The sequence below is a fragment of the Scophthalmus maximus genome, chromosome 11, assembly GCF_022379125.1.
Source record: "Scophthalmus maximus strain ysfricsl-2021 chromosome 11, ASM2237912v1, whole genome shotgun sequence".
Classification (NCBI taxonomy): domain Eukaryota; kingdom Metazoa; phylum Chordata; class Actinopteri; order Pleuronectiformes; family Scophthalmidae; genus Scophthalmus; species Scophthalmus maximus.
In genome coordinates, this window is record NC_061525.1 from 2,027,501 (window position 1) to 2,042,416 (window position 14,916).

The following is a 14,916-nucleotide window of genomic DNA, read 5'->3' on the forward strand; positions in this document are numbered from 1 at the left end:
CAACACAGCTGGGAGACACCAGGAATACAACTCTGAAAGAGCTGAGCTGTGTCGTGCCAAGACAATCCCGTAAGGATGCAGATGCTAACATTTGTTGCTGTGACAAATTTTAACTTTGCCGTCCAACTTTTATCCATATAACAAATCTGATCTAACTACATCAAGACCCGTGCGTTTGGATGGTAAGGAATAACCCAGCAACCAACAAGGAACACACCTGTCTTGAAGTGGAAGCTGCTGCAACATCAGTACCACTGTCTACGGTCAAGGGAGTTCTACATTGCTTTGGACTGAGAGGATGTGGTCTAAGAGAGAAGCCCCTGCACCAAATAGACACTTTGAAACTCAATTAAAGGTTTATGGTCAGATGAACCAGACATCAAGTTGTGAGGCCACGATGACATGAGGTAACGTTTGGAAGAGTAAGCGAGGCATTCAACATTGAAAACATTTTCCCAACTGTTACGCGCAGTATTGGTGGCATCGTGCTGTTGTGCTGACACTGTTACGTCAGTGAAATGGTGGAAATTTGAACACATCTGTGTGTCAGGGCAATGACCAAGTCCTTTCTAGTAATACAAGTACTTATTGATGGAAATGTGCAAGTCATATTTACCATCACCAGTGCTGGGGTTGTTAATCTCATCCTTGTGAATGCCAGATGCCTATTAAAGTTAGCGTTACCAGTGTGAAAATTGTGTTTGCATACAGATATGTCTGCACATTTTATAAGTTTGCTAAATGATGAAGCCAAATTTGAAAATTAAAAAGCCTTGAACAGCAAGAAGGTTCTAGGTTGGAATCCTGGTTCAAACCAACCAGGGCCTTTCTGTGTCGAGTTTGCATATTCTCCCCGTGTATGCGTGGGTTCTCTCCGGGTTCTCCGGCTTCCTCCCACAGTCCAAAGACATGCAGCTTGGGGTTAGGTTAACTGGAGACTCTAAATTGACCGCAGTGTTACTGCGCCACACACTCACTGTGGCGCAGTAACACATTAACACAACTCATAGGAAATGCAGCAATTATTAAAATACTGTCATTTTTTAAAGTATTGATAATAGTAAAATGTGGCAATTAATAATTAGGTATTGTGATTTGTTCCTGGAATTGGTATACCCTGTTCAATTCCCCGGAAGCTACATACCCATTTGCAAAGTTCCCCAAAATTCCCCAAACTCAGTGTGTGCGTATGTTTTGAGTGTGTGTCTACATGATCTAAGTGTAAAGCCTCAGGAAAAAAAACAAGGCCTCAAGCAAGGCTTTTCTCTCATCTGCTGTGTTTTATTTTTGGTGAATCACACTGTCTCTGCTGCAGGAATCTGCATCAAACTACAGACACTCCTCGTTCTCCACCTCTTCCTCAATCCTCTCATCTCCCTCTAAGCTAAATGATCCTTTCATTTCCTGATGACCAACCGAGCCCTTAGGTGTCTGTGCATGGGTGTGTGTTTATGTGCGTGTGTGAGTCTGTTTTGAGAGTGCGTGCGCAGCTCTGAGGCCACAGTTGCATGTAAAGTTCACAGTTGTGCTGATCCTGTAGCAAAACACAGCTCTGAGGGAGATGTCTGTACTGAGCTTCATAAGTTTGTTTTGCATCACTGCATGTTAAAAAAAAGAATTGCACACATTCCAGCTTGTGTCCACACCTGCAGATTCAGATTCACAAACACACACACACACGCACGCGCGCACGCGCGCGCACACGCACACGCACACGCACACACACACACACACACACACACACACACACACACACACACACACACACACACACACAAATCCATAGAGAGCTGACTCCGGAAGATAGAGAGGAAGTTGTCTAATGGTTGCCAAACGTTTGAGTGGGCCCTGGCTAAACATGTGTTTAAAGCAGACAACATCAGCAATCACCACTTGACCCCTTCTCTCTCTCTCTCTCTCGCGCACACACACACACACACACACACACACACACACACTCACACACACACACACACACACACACACACACACACACACACACACACACACACACACACACACACACACACACACACACACACACACACACACACACACACACACACACACAGGAGAGGCCTTCTTCACCTACACATACGGCACTCACAGTTTGACAGTCACATGCTCAAACCAGTTATTCATTTATCATCTAGTAGATGTGTACATACAAATCCACAATGTGTGATTTGTGATAGGGAGTTTGCATGAACACACACACACACACACAACACACATACACACATGCCCCAACGAGATAATATAATCAAGTCAGAGTGCAGTGGCTGCCGAATGCAAATGCCCACTTCCAGATGTCCTGACTGAGAGAGACGCCACGCTTTTCCACTGGGAATTGCTGAAGGTCCTAAGGCTGCTGCATGTGTGTGTACCGCACACATACACACACGTGCACACACACACACACACACACACACGTAGACATAACCATGCAAACAGACACCCTGACACGACATGAGTAAAACTGGGCCCAGCTGGAGAATGATTCAAAGACTGAGGGAGGAAGAGGGGAGGACGGAGAGGGGAAGACGGAGAGGACAAATTGCTTTTGCCTGCATCTGAAGACGTGATGTGCGAACGAGCTGTTAAAAGAAAACAAAAGCAGAGTCATGCCTGCCAGTTCCCACGATTCCCGCCCACCCCTCTGCACCCCCTCATCCTCCCGTGCATCCATCCATCATGTGCTCTCTCCCCCTTCTTACAGTAAGTGACCCAACACCTTGAGCCTCCTGGGATGAATTAGCAGTGTGGACGAGCCGATGAGGAGGAGGAGCACAGGTGCTGGTTTATTCTCTTTTCACACTGTGTGCTAAAATCTAAATGATGTACTCAATGAGCCTGGCTGTCTGTCAGCTGCAATGCAAACTGCTTTTGTGAAGCAGGGACACAAGGTTCAGCCAATCCATGTATCCTTATTTGATGATTAATTTCCAATGTTTCATTTTATTCAAAAACATATATGATACATATTTTACAATTTTATGAATATGTTGATTTTAATTTTCTGTCTTTTGGAGAGCAACAAATATTTATAGAAATGTCTCTGGTTAGATTTCTTAATGTTGATTGTTTTATACTAGTCTTGAAGGCAATGCACATTATTTATCATTCAGCATCAGTACAGACCATGCATGTCTACATAATCTACACAGCTGGGTTGTGCTGTAGTATGTCAATTATTATTTGCTGATTTGTTTGCTCACTTGAAATAATAATCACTGCGGTAACAGTGTTTAATAGACATGACTTTTTAATACAACTGCAGCAGCAAATAGTCTCTGAAGAAAATATATTTGTGACTGGATTAAGTTTTCTTATATAAAGGTGATGAGGATATGATGTTAATATATTGATACAAACTGTTTCAGTTAAATATTCACTAACAACACTAGGTTTTGCAAAAAATATCCAATTTTGCAGCGTAGTAATTGTTCCATGGTTCTGTTCAGACTCACAGACTCACAGCACTTGGTTAAGGTTAGTGAAAAGATCTTGGCCTGGTTTAATACAGATGGACGTTCACAGTGACTTCAAACATGATGTGTTCATTCACATTTCACAAAAAACATGATATTTACTTTATCTTAACTCCTGTGTTTTTGTTGCATAAACCACAGACAGGGTTCCGGATGCAAGTATGTTGCATATAAGACACATTTACTGCTACAGTTTAGTTTCATAGAAGCTTAGTTTCTATGAGACATGTTTTACATTTCATTTTAAATGTTACATTGGGAATCCAAGTTTTGATTCTAACTTAAAGCTGCAGGTGTGGCCGGTGGCTGTTTAAACAAGTATTGGGAGTTGACCATCGTTTCTAAATTCTAAATGCTCCCAATGTGACCATCAGACCATTCCATATACCAGCGCATCATGGATGTCACATTGTGGTCTCATCTGGCCCGACATTAAGTTGTTGTTAACTGGTTTGTTTTGATGCTCGAGAACACAGAGACACACACACACAAACGATATGTTAGGATTCTGCTCAGAATGAGCCTGACAGTTGAATGGAAAATAGCTAAGAGTGAACTGGCAGTGCAGTTGAATTTTAATCGTTTTTGGGTTGAACCAGGAACCCTTTTCAGCCCCTTTCTGCTCTCTATTAGTCGTGCTTGTTGTTCTGCCAGTGCTAATCCCTGTAAGCTGTCATACTGTGAGGTGTACCCAATATTGGTGTCCTGCAATTGATTATCACATTTTGGACTGTTCAGAGACAGTGAGTGCCTTTATTCAGACTTTGCTGATAGAAATGTAACACTGCTGAAGACGATCAATTTCTGACATATGAGTGGCATTTGACTTGACATGGCATCACTCCAGCAGGAATCTGGAACTAAAGGCTAAGGCAGTGGGAGAAAGACAGGACTGGACGGTGCGAAGATGGTTAGTAAGGGAAGAAATGGAGTCAACGGAGGTGAATGGATGAAACGTTCAACTAATGTCAGTTCTCAGGTGATCTTCATCATATTTTACTGTATTTACTAAATAATGTATGTAGGTCACATTATATGAGTCATTGATATTCAAACAATAGTTAACACCTGAGAAGTATGTTGCAGATGTGTTACATTCAAAGAGAGTTGAAGTTGTGGAAATGTTTAGTGGAACATAGTCAGACTGAGCCAATGAAATACATCTAAAATAAGAGAGTGCAATATAGTTTTCATATCTAAGGTTAAAAAGACATGATGTGTGTGTGTGTGTGTGTGTGTGTGTGTGTGTGTGTGTGTGTGTGTGTTTGTGTGAGTGCGTATGTGTGTGTGTGTTTTTGTGGACCCTTTCACCAATTACCCACCTTCCCAAGCGGAGCCAGTGCTATTTAAAAGCGTAGGCTTAACGTTTTACTGAGTGCTCTTCAAATATTTCCACCACTGCCAAATAGGAAGTTCACATTGTGACAAAGAAGCTTAGCTATGCCAGCAGCCATCCCTTCAAAAGGCTAATGATGGAAAGAATCCCCCTCTCACCGTCACCCCTACATCACCACTAACCCCCCTTACTCCAAGGTTAAGAGTAGACGAATAATCACTCATTTGCGGGGCAACAAGTAAGGGAGCTGAGTGTGCTGCATAAACATTTTCCCGGATGTAATTTTCTCTGCCGGTCTTTTGGCTTTTCCCAGTAGGATGGAGCCCAACGCCCAGGAGGAAATCGTTTAGGCTCCATAAGTGCCAAATTGTATCCTGGTTTTCCAGAGTTTTCCTGCCTGTTCTGGCTCAGGGCTTTTTCTGTGGTGAGATTGTGTCGTGCTGTGCGTGTGCGGGTATGGACGTAAGCGTGCTTAGAACAGTGGTTTAACCATCTTAATGGCAATTGACTGAGGATGACAATACCTGTGTCAGGGTAGCAGGCGGTGGGAAGGAACAGGAAATAGGACACAAACGGAGCAAATGAGTAGGACACATGAGAAAACAAAGAAAATGAGCGTGGAGCTAATGTGAGAGGTTCCCACTTCCCCAGGCGCCTGTCTATTCAGTGAGCCGCGTCTGCACACAACAAAAAGCCTGAGAATTTGTGTTCTTGCTGGCTTGTGTGTCATCAGTGCGTTCTCACATGGCCTTGTGCGTTTGTGTGCAAGCATTCGTGTGTCTACCATGTGTTCCTGATTTGCAGAAAAGGACATGAGCTACTCACTGCTTTATTAGGTCATATTTGTTTGCCAGACGTCATACAAAGCAGCTGCTGTTCTACCCCCCAAAAATGCTTAATTTGGCGTGTATTGATAAAATGATGAAAAAGAAAAGATTTACATTGTGAAGTTAAGGACTAAATCCGATGGCAAACATTGAGGCTGAGGTTTGTTTGTTGGTTGGTTAGATTGTTTGTCAGCAAGATTTCGCAAAAAACTATTGGATGGATTTCAATGAAACTTGGCGGAAGGATGGAAAATGGCCCAAGAAAAAAACCCCATTAATTTCAGCATGGATCTTGAGGGGCAGATCTTGGTGATTTTTTTTTTCTTTTTTGCGTTTTTACAAGTTTCACAGGGAATAATGCATGTATTTTAATGAAAATCAATAAATGACTATTAGTTAATATTTAAGTGACTGTTATTTATGAGTATTTTAAATTTGCTGCAGCTTAATTTAATTGAAGGGGACTTGTTGGGCCTTGGCAGAGGTATAACCTCTCCTGAGTGCCATAGGCATTCAATTTCTTACTTTTCATATGCTGAGAGGCCATGCATCGCTGCAGCAGCACAAACACCTCTCAAAACAAATGGATGATATATGTACCAGTTGATTTTCTTCAGCTTTGGTCCAGGTTCTGTTCTAAACTGACTCCAGTTACACACACACTATTTATCTGGCTAAGTTGCTGGGAGCAATTTTTTTATTTGCGTATCTTCATGGGCCATGGTTTAAAAGGTGCCATGTGAGGGTATAAAACACTAATATGTCCCCGATAAATAAACTGTGCGCTGCTCAATTAGGGTAAACAAATGCGGTGGAGTTAGGAATATTGGCAGCCTCTATCTCGTGCCAATGGTATTGTTAATGCCAGCGTTTCAGTAAATTAAGTCCACATTTCTCATAAAGCAGGCTTTATGAGAAATGTGGAAAGGCTGTTGATTGTTTGGTCAAAGGTTTCCTCTTTAAAGGTTTAAATATGTTGTAAATCAGCTTTTGATAACGGTTGCTGTTGAGCATGTTTGACCTGAAAAAATAAATAAATGGTGAGCCTCCAATGGTGAGCCTCAATTATTTAATTCATATTCATAGGAGCAACAATTGAAGTTAAATTTTGTAGGTGATACTCTCAGAACACATTTTAATTTCCCGAGAACTAAATTAAAATGCCTTCAATTTTAGATCCATAGAGATGATTTACAGGAGTACCAAGATTGATGCAAAAACCTGACCGCTATAGAACTCCAAACATGGTTACTTTCTACTGTGCATCCATGCTGTTATTGTGCCACTGACCACAGTTTCAAAGTCGCACCCTCAGTAACCCAGAAAGCAAGGACAAGACCAAAACATGCGTCTCCTCTACTGGAGAATTTCAACATCTGTTTCAAATGTCTACTCTTATAGAGAGCCTGTCTTTACTGTGAAAATGTGATGGCCCTTATTAAATTACATCACACCTTGCCTGGCACATGATTCACTGGGATGTAAATGAGTAGACTTTATGGGATGCAGGATGTTAACCTGCTCTGTGGTGTAGAATTCCAATGCTGAGCAGTTCAGTGGCCAACAAAACAAATATGTCATTGGGAATTAGTTGGATTGAATCTTCTTTTTTTGTTGCAGACCCTGATGGTTATCAAAGTGATTTGATAACTTCAATTCTAAAATGCTGAGATTCAGTGAATTTAGTGAAATGTTGCGAACATCCCAGCAATATACAAGTACTGTCAGAAATTGTCTAGCACTAACAAAGTGAAACATGAAAGACAAACAGAGCAGTAAGCAGAGCAGAACAAAAGCTCACCTACACGCCCCCATGCTCACACCCACTGGTTGAGGAATTTCTCTGAGCCCTTGCGAGGAGGAGACAGGGACAGACAGAACACAATTAGCAGCTGCTTGTCACAACTTTGGACCTCAAAGTGTGCATCTACTGTTTGTGTGAATGTGAGAGTGTGTGGGCAGGGAGTGTGTGACACTTGCCCTTCCGCACAGCTCATTTATTGGATTAGTACAAGACTGACCAGTGGGGATGTGGCCGGCTGGCGCCAGGGCCCGCTCTGAGGCTCCACAGCCTAGATAGCAATCATGCTAAGCTAACCTCCCACTCTGCACACCTCAGGGGGAAAGCGCCACAGCCGTAAGGGGGAAAGGGTGCTTGTTACTGGGGCTGAGGTGCCATGCTATGCGGCCTCTCCTGGAGGGGAGCGGGCTTAGGATGGACCAATTATAAAGGAAAGCCCCAATTACAAGAAGAGGCAGACAGAGAGGGGGGGGCGGCACTGGAGGGAAGGATGGAAATGGTACAGTGCAAGCCAGGCGTGGAAATGCCCGACTAGCTGCCAGCATCCCCATCACACTCTCTGTCACACACCCACACACACATACACAGCGTACCATTTGAGGTGCCGCCTGTCTCCCTTTCTTGTCTGTGGTGAAGGGTAATTCTATTAAGTGTGTTTGTTAACCCAGTGGCTGACAGCATACCCCATACAATGGCACACAATCTAATGTACAAACACGCAGAGCCAGGCAAAGCGTCTAAACGCACAGCTTTTAGATGAAAGGCTGCAGGAGCTATAATGGAGTCTCAGCAACACAAGGCAGAACTGCTGTTGATGGCCAGTACCAGAAAAACACACACACACACACACACACACACACACACACACACACACACACACACACACACACACACACACACACACACACACACACACACACACACACTCACACACACACATACACAATGAAGGCTTTACATAAAGCCTGTGAGTGTGTCTCCACTCCCCCAGGTATGTATGGTGAGATGATAATTCATAGCACGCAAACACACACACACACACACACACACACACACACCACACACACACACACACACACACACACACACACACACACACACACACACACACACACACACACACACACACACAAACACACACATCCACATGCCCAACAGGATGACCTCATACTGTATGGCTGACCAGCTCTCCCATACACTATCTTCATTAGAAACACATGTACAGTGTGTGCATGTGTGTGTTATGTGCGGTGAGCTCTCTCAGTACGTGTTATGCTTCTGAATACATTTCCGGCCTTGGCCACTCTGCATCTTAACTCAGTCTCAGGCACTATACAAGCGCACGCATGCACGCACGCACGGAGACACACACACACACACGCACGCACGCACGCACACACGCACGCAGTGGAAATCAATACACATTTATTTTAGTCCAATCAAGGTTTAGAAACATCTCAAAAGAGAAAAGTGTACAAATTCTTATGTTAAAGTGATATTTGAGTTTCTCTTTCTTAATACATTTGCAAATTCTGTTTTTACTTTGTCATTGATTGTAGATTGTGGATAATACATTTTTTTATATAATTTTAGCATAATTATGTAGCTAAAAAAATGTAAAAAGTGAGGGTGTCTCAATACTTTATGAATGCACTGTAATAACAGGTATTGCATGCCTTCATATGTGACGATCTAAAAGGATTGTCTCTTACCCTTATTTTTACATTCATCAGTTTTTAATCCAACGTATATTCAGAATAGCGGACAAACTCAGCACTGACACCAAAGATACAACAACTACATTATCAATCAAGTTGACAGGAGGAGATCTTATATGTAGTAACAGGCCTGCACTGGTGCCAGAACTAACACTGGTTCCAACCATCAAGATTCATGTGGAGAAAAAAAGCCCAAAAAAGAAACTGGGAAAGGGAGTGATGGAGAAAGCTGTTCACATCTGGAGTGTTTCCTCTTGTCATCAGATAGATGGATGTTAACTTCCAGCATTTTGGAAACAACAGCTTCCTGTGCTACCGATAACAGCTATGGAGAGACTTACAGGGATTCAGACAGAGAGAGGAAGTCGGGGAAACAAGTGAAACAGACGTAGAGGATGGCCGGTGACGAGAAAAAGCTTTCAAAAACAGAAAAAAAGTACAGCGGGAGAGGGAGAGAGAGGAGGTAAGAGTGGAAATATGGCAGCTGAAGCATATAAAAGTTGCAGCGGTGACAAAATGGCAGACAGCCTATCATAAAAAGCACTGAACTACCTGCTCGGTTCAGCAACACTGCAAAACCTTCAGACCCAAACTGTCACTGTCTCAATGTGCTCGACAAACCGGAGGAACAGCAAGAAAAGGACAAAGGGAAGCGGCTCTGTCTAAGAACGCTGTCACTTTGATTCTCCCATGATCCACAGCCAAAGATGCAACGCTCTGCAGCCACAACATGCCAACGTGTGCTGGTGCTGCCACTGCTGCTACACATCAGAGAGAGCAAGCCAGAGTCTGAATGTGTGTGTGTGAGAGAGAGCGAGCGGGGGTTCCGTGTCTTAACCTTTCAATCTCTTTTCCTATCTAACTTCTTTCTGTGCATGTTATGTCTGTTTTTACTCAAACCCCCCTCCCTTCACGGCCTCTTTCTTGTCTTACGACAGAGAGTGCAAATGAAACGAGATGCATCCGGAAAAAAACTGAATCAAATTGCCCGACTCAAAATGGAAACTTTGATTAGAGTTTATGCCAGGAAGGTAAATTACTGGCAGAGTAAGTGATCAACTGAAAAGAGTTAAGTTTGCTCCTCGAACAAAAGCAAAATTACAGTTACTTAATTATTAGGACAAGGATGAAAAATCTCATGAATGACGGTTTCCTGAACATCAAGAATATCAAAAGCTCTATGTTGATAATGTGTGACATTTATGTAAGACTGCAGTACCATGTCCAATATCGTCAATATCATTGCATCTATAAGTGTCAGTATTATTATTGTCATTATAAGAAGCAGTCGGACAGAGCCTAAAGGGGCAATATCTAAGATTTTGTGTCTGCTCTGGTTGGGGCTTGAACCCGCAGCCTCAGGTACTGGAGATGGACGCACTAACCATGAGGTCAAAACCCCTGAGCCATAGCATCTGTCACTACCACGTCTCTTAATGTGTTAGGGAGACATGTTTACAAACTGCACACACAGTGTTGTGAGGTGCACAAACAGAACCAACAGCTATCAGACTGTGAGGAAATATCCAATGAATTTCATAAAAAAGTGTATTGGATTAAAAATCACTCACTGCCCCTTTAAAGCAACAGTTAAGAAAATGCACTTTCACTCTGCCCCATTTCTCTCCTCTCACCCCAACTGGTCGCGGCAGATGTTCCGCCAACAACTGAGTCTGTTTCTTTAAATGCGAAATAAATAATAAATCAAACCAACAGTACAGATTAAATTGATAAACAAATAAACACGTGTGATTGAACATATTACCTGTCAAATGTCTTACTTTTTGAATAAATGAACCTGTCGTGGATTTGTGTGCTCTGGTTGAGTTATATGTGTCTGAGACTGCTGCCTTCAAACAAATAATGTTTGTTTGTGATGCTCACGATTTTCACTTTTCACTGTATCGCTTGTCCTGAGTAATCCTTGAAAGCCTTCTGAAGAAGAAGAAGGAAAAGAGAAACACAAATTAAGCTCATAGATGTGAGACTCAAGGAAACACACACACGCACGCACGCACGCACGCACACACGCACGCACGCACGCACGCACGCACGCACACACGCACACACACACACACACACACACACACACACACACACACACACACACACACACAGTGAGAGACAGACAGGATGTTAGGGAGGAATTCCCAAGCGGACATTTCTCACGTTCCTGCAGTGATTGGAAACACACTCCAGTAAAATGGAGGCAGGACATAATTTCCAGGTGAAGAGAGAAAGGCTGTAACCTATTCCCCTCTCCCTAAACCCCCTCTCACCCCTTAACCTGGCATAAACAATATCCTCCTTGATATTATCCTTACAATTATCCTTACACACACACACACACACACACACACACGCACGCACGCACACACGCACACACCTGTTGTCACCTGGAGAAGTTTGGTATTTCGCTGGCTAGCATCAATATACAATGGCTGCTTCTGTGGCTAGACAAGAGCAGGTGAACAGATAGCATCTCCGTAAATGTGTGCTCAACACATGCACGCACACGAGCACACACACACACACACACAAACGCACACCTGCTGAGGAAATGAGTCTGCAGTAGGCCTCCACCTGGTCAGCCCGGAGGTGACACCAAGAAAAACAAGTTTTTCTATAAGCCGACTGGAAAAAAAATCAAATAGTTTGAGCCGGAAATAATGAAAAATTCAAATTAGAAAAGTTTACTGCTAAAAAGGGGAATTTTAAATTGGTTCTTAATGTTTCCCCTCAAAGTCCAGACAAACCCTGACTTGTGTTGCTTCAGAAACAGCAGCGTCCAGACTTCAATGTATAATTCATCACATTGCAACATATTCATTATGTGTCCATAATAGCTGTCACATGAGCTTCTGCACATTCAATATGAAATAAAACAATGGACACTACATACAAGTGCCAGGTCCCAGCTACATCTATTTCAATATGTATGTAAATCTACTGAAATAAGAGCTGAGATCAGTTTGACCTCGGCTGAAAGAAGAAGTGTAAAGCACAAAGAGCATCAATTACCGATACCAAGATTTTAGTGCCGTTGTACACTCAGAGGTGAGAGTGTATTTCCAGTTGATTTGACTTAATGTCTCCATAATATATCTGACTATATATTATCAGTGACATTTAGCCAGTGAGTTGAGCTGGTTTGGTGTTGCAGATTTTGATTTTGCCTGATCAGCCAGCTAATGTAACAAGTCCTGCTTTGAAACAGAGACCGATGGTTGATTCTGACATGCATTTACTTTTTAGTTGTGATCTTTATAAGTAGCTGGTCTTGCGTGTGGCGAGGTTAACTAAACTCCTGCTTAACTTTGTGATAGATAGCTTCTTTGTATTTGTGTGCAGTGACAGCTCCTTTGCCACAGAAGCAGATATGGACACTGGAGATATGTAAAGCAATTGCAAATCCTCTGTAGGATACAACATACAACACAGTGCTCATAGCATGACATTGAAATCACTAACGGCCATATTCACAGTGCTTTTCTTCAAGGTTATGTTCAGGTTCCTAGAAGATATAGACAAGAAAACAGAATAACTCATTTTCACCCCCCCCACCCCAAAACATTAAAGAATCTCAAGTTCAGAGAGACAGTTTTTTTGTGTCTGTTTTTGTCTGCCTTTTAAAAGCTCTATGAAAAGACAGTGACATTGAGAGAAATGGAGCGTGTGTGTGATGAGGAGATAGTCTGAACATCTGCGACATGAGTCAGATGCTGAGGGAGTCATGCATGTGCTGTTGAGTGCATTCTCCTCCTCTATCCTCCATTCATTTTTTACCACACTTGCCAGTGAGACTCAGCCGCTCGCAGTAATTATCTCTGTGTATCAAAGTGTGTGTGCGGCTGCTGTGATGGGATGCATTAGGTGTTTCTGGTGCTTAGGTGTAAAAAATCCCATTAGAGTGAGCAGGATGGCTGATCGATACCTTACGGGATCTGGAGCAATGCTGTGTGTGTGTGTGTGTGTGTGTTTGAGAGAGAGAGAGAGAGAGATGAGCGTAAGCGCTTTAACACCTCTCAGACGTGGATTAGAGCGCGACAGAATGGAGACACTGTCAGAGAGGGTTAGTGTCAGAGGGAGAGAGGGAAATGTAGAGGGGGAGAGTTGGAAGGAAATAAAAAGAAAGATGAACGGATGGAAAGAAGTAAAGCAGGGAGAATGAAAAGAAAGAAGGACGTGCCACTACTGATGAAAATGTGTTATGTTTGTCTCTGGTGATTTTGGATGGAGCGAAGAATAGACAAAATAATGATAATAAAAAAAAAACATTTAAGACAGAGGAATCAAAGTGCCCAAATGTAAAACAGCCCATGCTCTGAGCAGTGTGTGTTGAAATGGCATAAAGATGCTAATTTACTGCATTCCATCACTGACATAAAGGTCAGTGACGGGTGTTTTCAGATATGGCTGATTAGAGCTAATGGTGGGCAGAGCTATGCTGGGAAAAACACAAGGTCACCGAACTCCATTAAAGGGGCAATAAGCGATTTGAATCCAATACTGTTTTAGTGAAAATCTGTGAATATTTGCTCAAGGTCCGCTAGCTGTTTGTTCTGTTAGTGTGCCGAAAACAAATTCGGAGGACTGGCTCTGTAAATTGAAACCAGAAAAAAAAATAGTGCGGACCGCACCACACATCACTATGTGTGCAGTTTGTGAACATCGCTATCAAACACCTTAAGTGACATGCTATAGAGGCTGTGGGTTTGCAACCCAGCAAGTGCAGTAAAATCATCAACAACAACAAAGAGAGACAAAAACGTTCTCCAAAATCACTTACTACCCCTTAAACTCAAAGGAATGATATACTGTAGGTGTAGTTCTAATTAGTGTTTGAGGGTAGAACCCAATGTGGACCGTGCACTGGTTTGAATGTGAACAGTCCTTAAAGGGGCAGTAAGCAATTTGAATCTAAAACAGTTCTTGTAAAATTCTGCTAATATTTCCTCACCATCCGCTAGCTGTCGGTTATGTGTGTGCGCCGAAAAGAAAGTACGTTTTTGGTCTGGAAATTGAAAAGAGAAAAAATGGTGCGGCCCACACCACACAACACTGTGTGCAGCTTGTAAACTTCGCTCCCCGACACCTTAAGTGACATGCTAGCAAATGCCAATGCGACTCAGGGGTTTCGGCCTCATGGTTAGCACATCTGTCTCCCATACCCGAGACTGTGGGTCAGAAGCTTGGTCAGTGTAGTAAAATCATCAACAACAACAACTGCCCCTTTAACCCTATTTGACAGGCTGCTTTGCCACGTTACCTGCCAGGTCCCATTAAATTCTCTAGTGAGTTTATCCAAACTTGCCCAGCCCGCAGGTTATGGTTCGATATGGAATGGTGTGTCTTCTTCCACCTGCATGTGCATGTTGCTGTCTTTGTGTGTTCACACTTTAAAACATGTTCAGATGAGTTAGCGCCTGTGCATATCAGAGTGTGTATAAGGTCAGTGTACAGCTGTTCTATTACTTCCCCTTCACATCTTGGGAGTCGTGGCAGGCCTAACAGACAGAGCGATGGCTGGCAGGATGCCTGCCACAGATTGAGGTCATGGGAATGAAAGGGTGGTACCAACAGCAACCCTTCCTCACCCCTTACACTGGGACACACCATTGCTCTGTAACGCGTGTGTGTGTGTGTGTGTAGACACACAAATACATACAGAAAACACATTCAAAACCATCTTGCTTCCTCTAAAAATGCATACTGTATATCTATATTCATCGACAATATTACA

General features: G+C 42.9%; 1 protein-coding gene across 9 annotated transcripts in view; it reads right to left on the reverse strand.

The window, feature by feature from the left end:
• bcas3 (BCAS3 microtubule associated cell migration factor) overlaps positions 1-14,916 on the reverse strand; it is a 308,540-nt gene that overhangs the window by 170,202 nt on the left and 123,422 nt on the right. Inside the window, exon 24 of one of the 9 annotated variants that reach the window (XM_047335839.1) lies at positions 7,437-7,504. The exons of the other annotated variants lie outside the window; for them this stretch is intronic. Within the exon in view, the coding sequence (XP_047191795.1) occupies positions 7,452-7,504 (53 nt within the window). The 3' untranslated portion in view covers positions 7,437-7,451. Of the gene's footprint in view, positions 1-7,436; positions 7,505-14,916 lie in introns of those variants that run through there. 9 annotated transcript variants of the gene reach the window in all.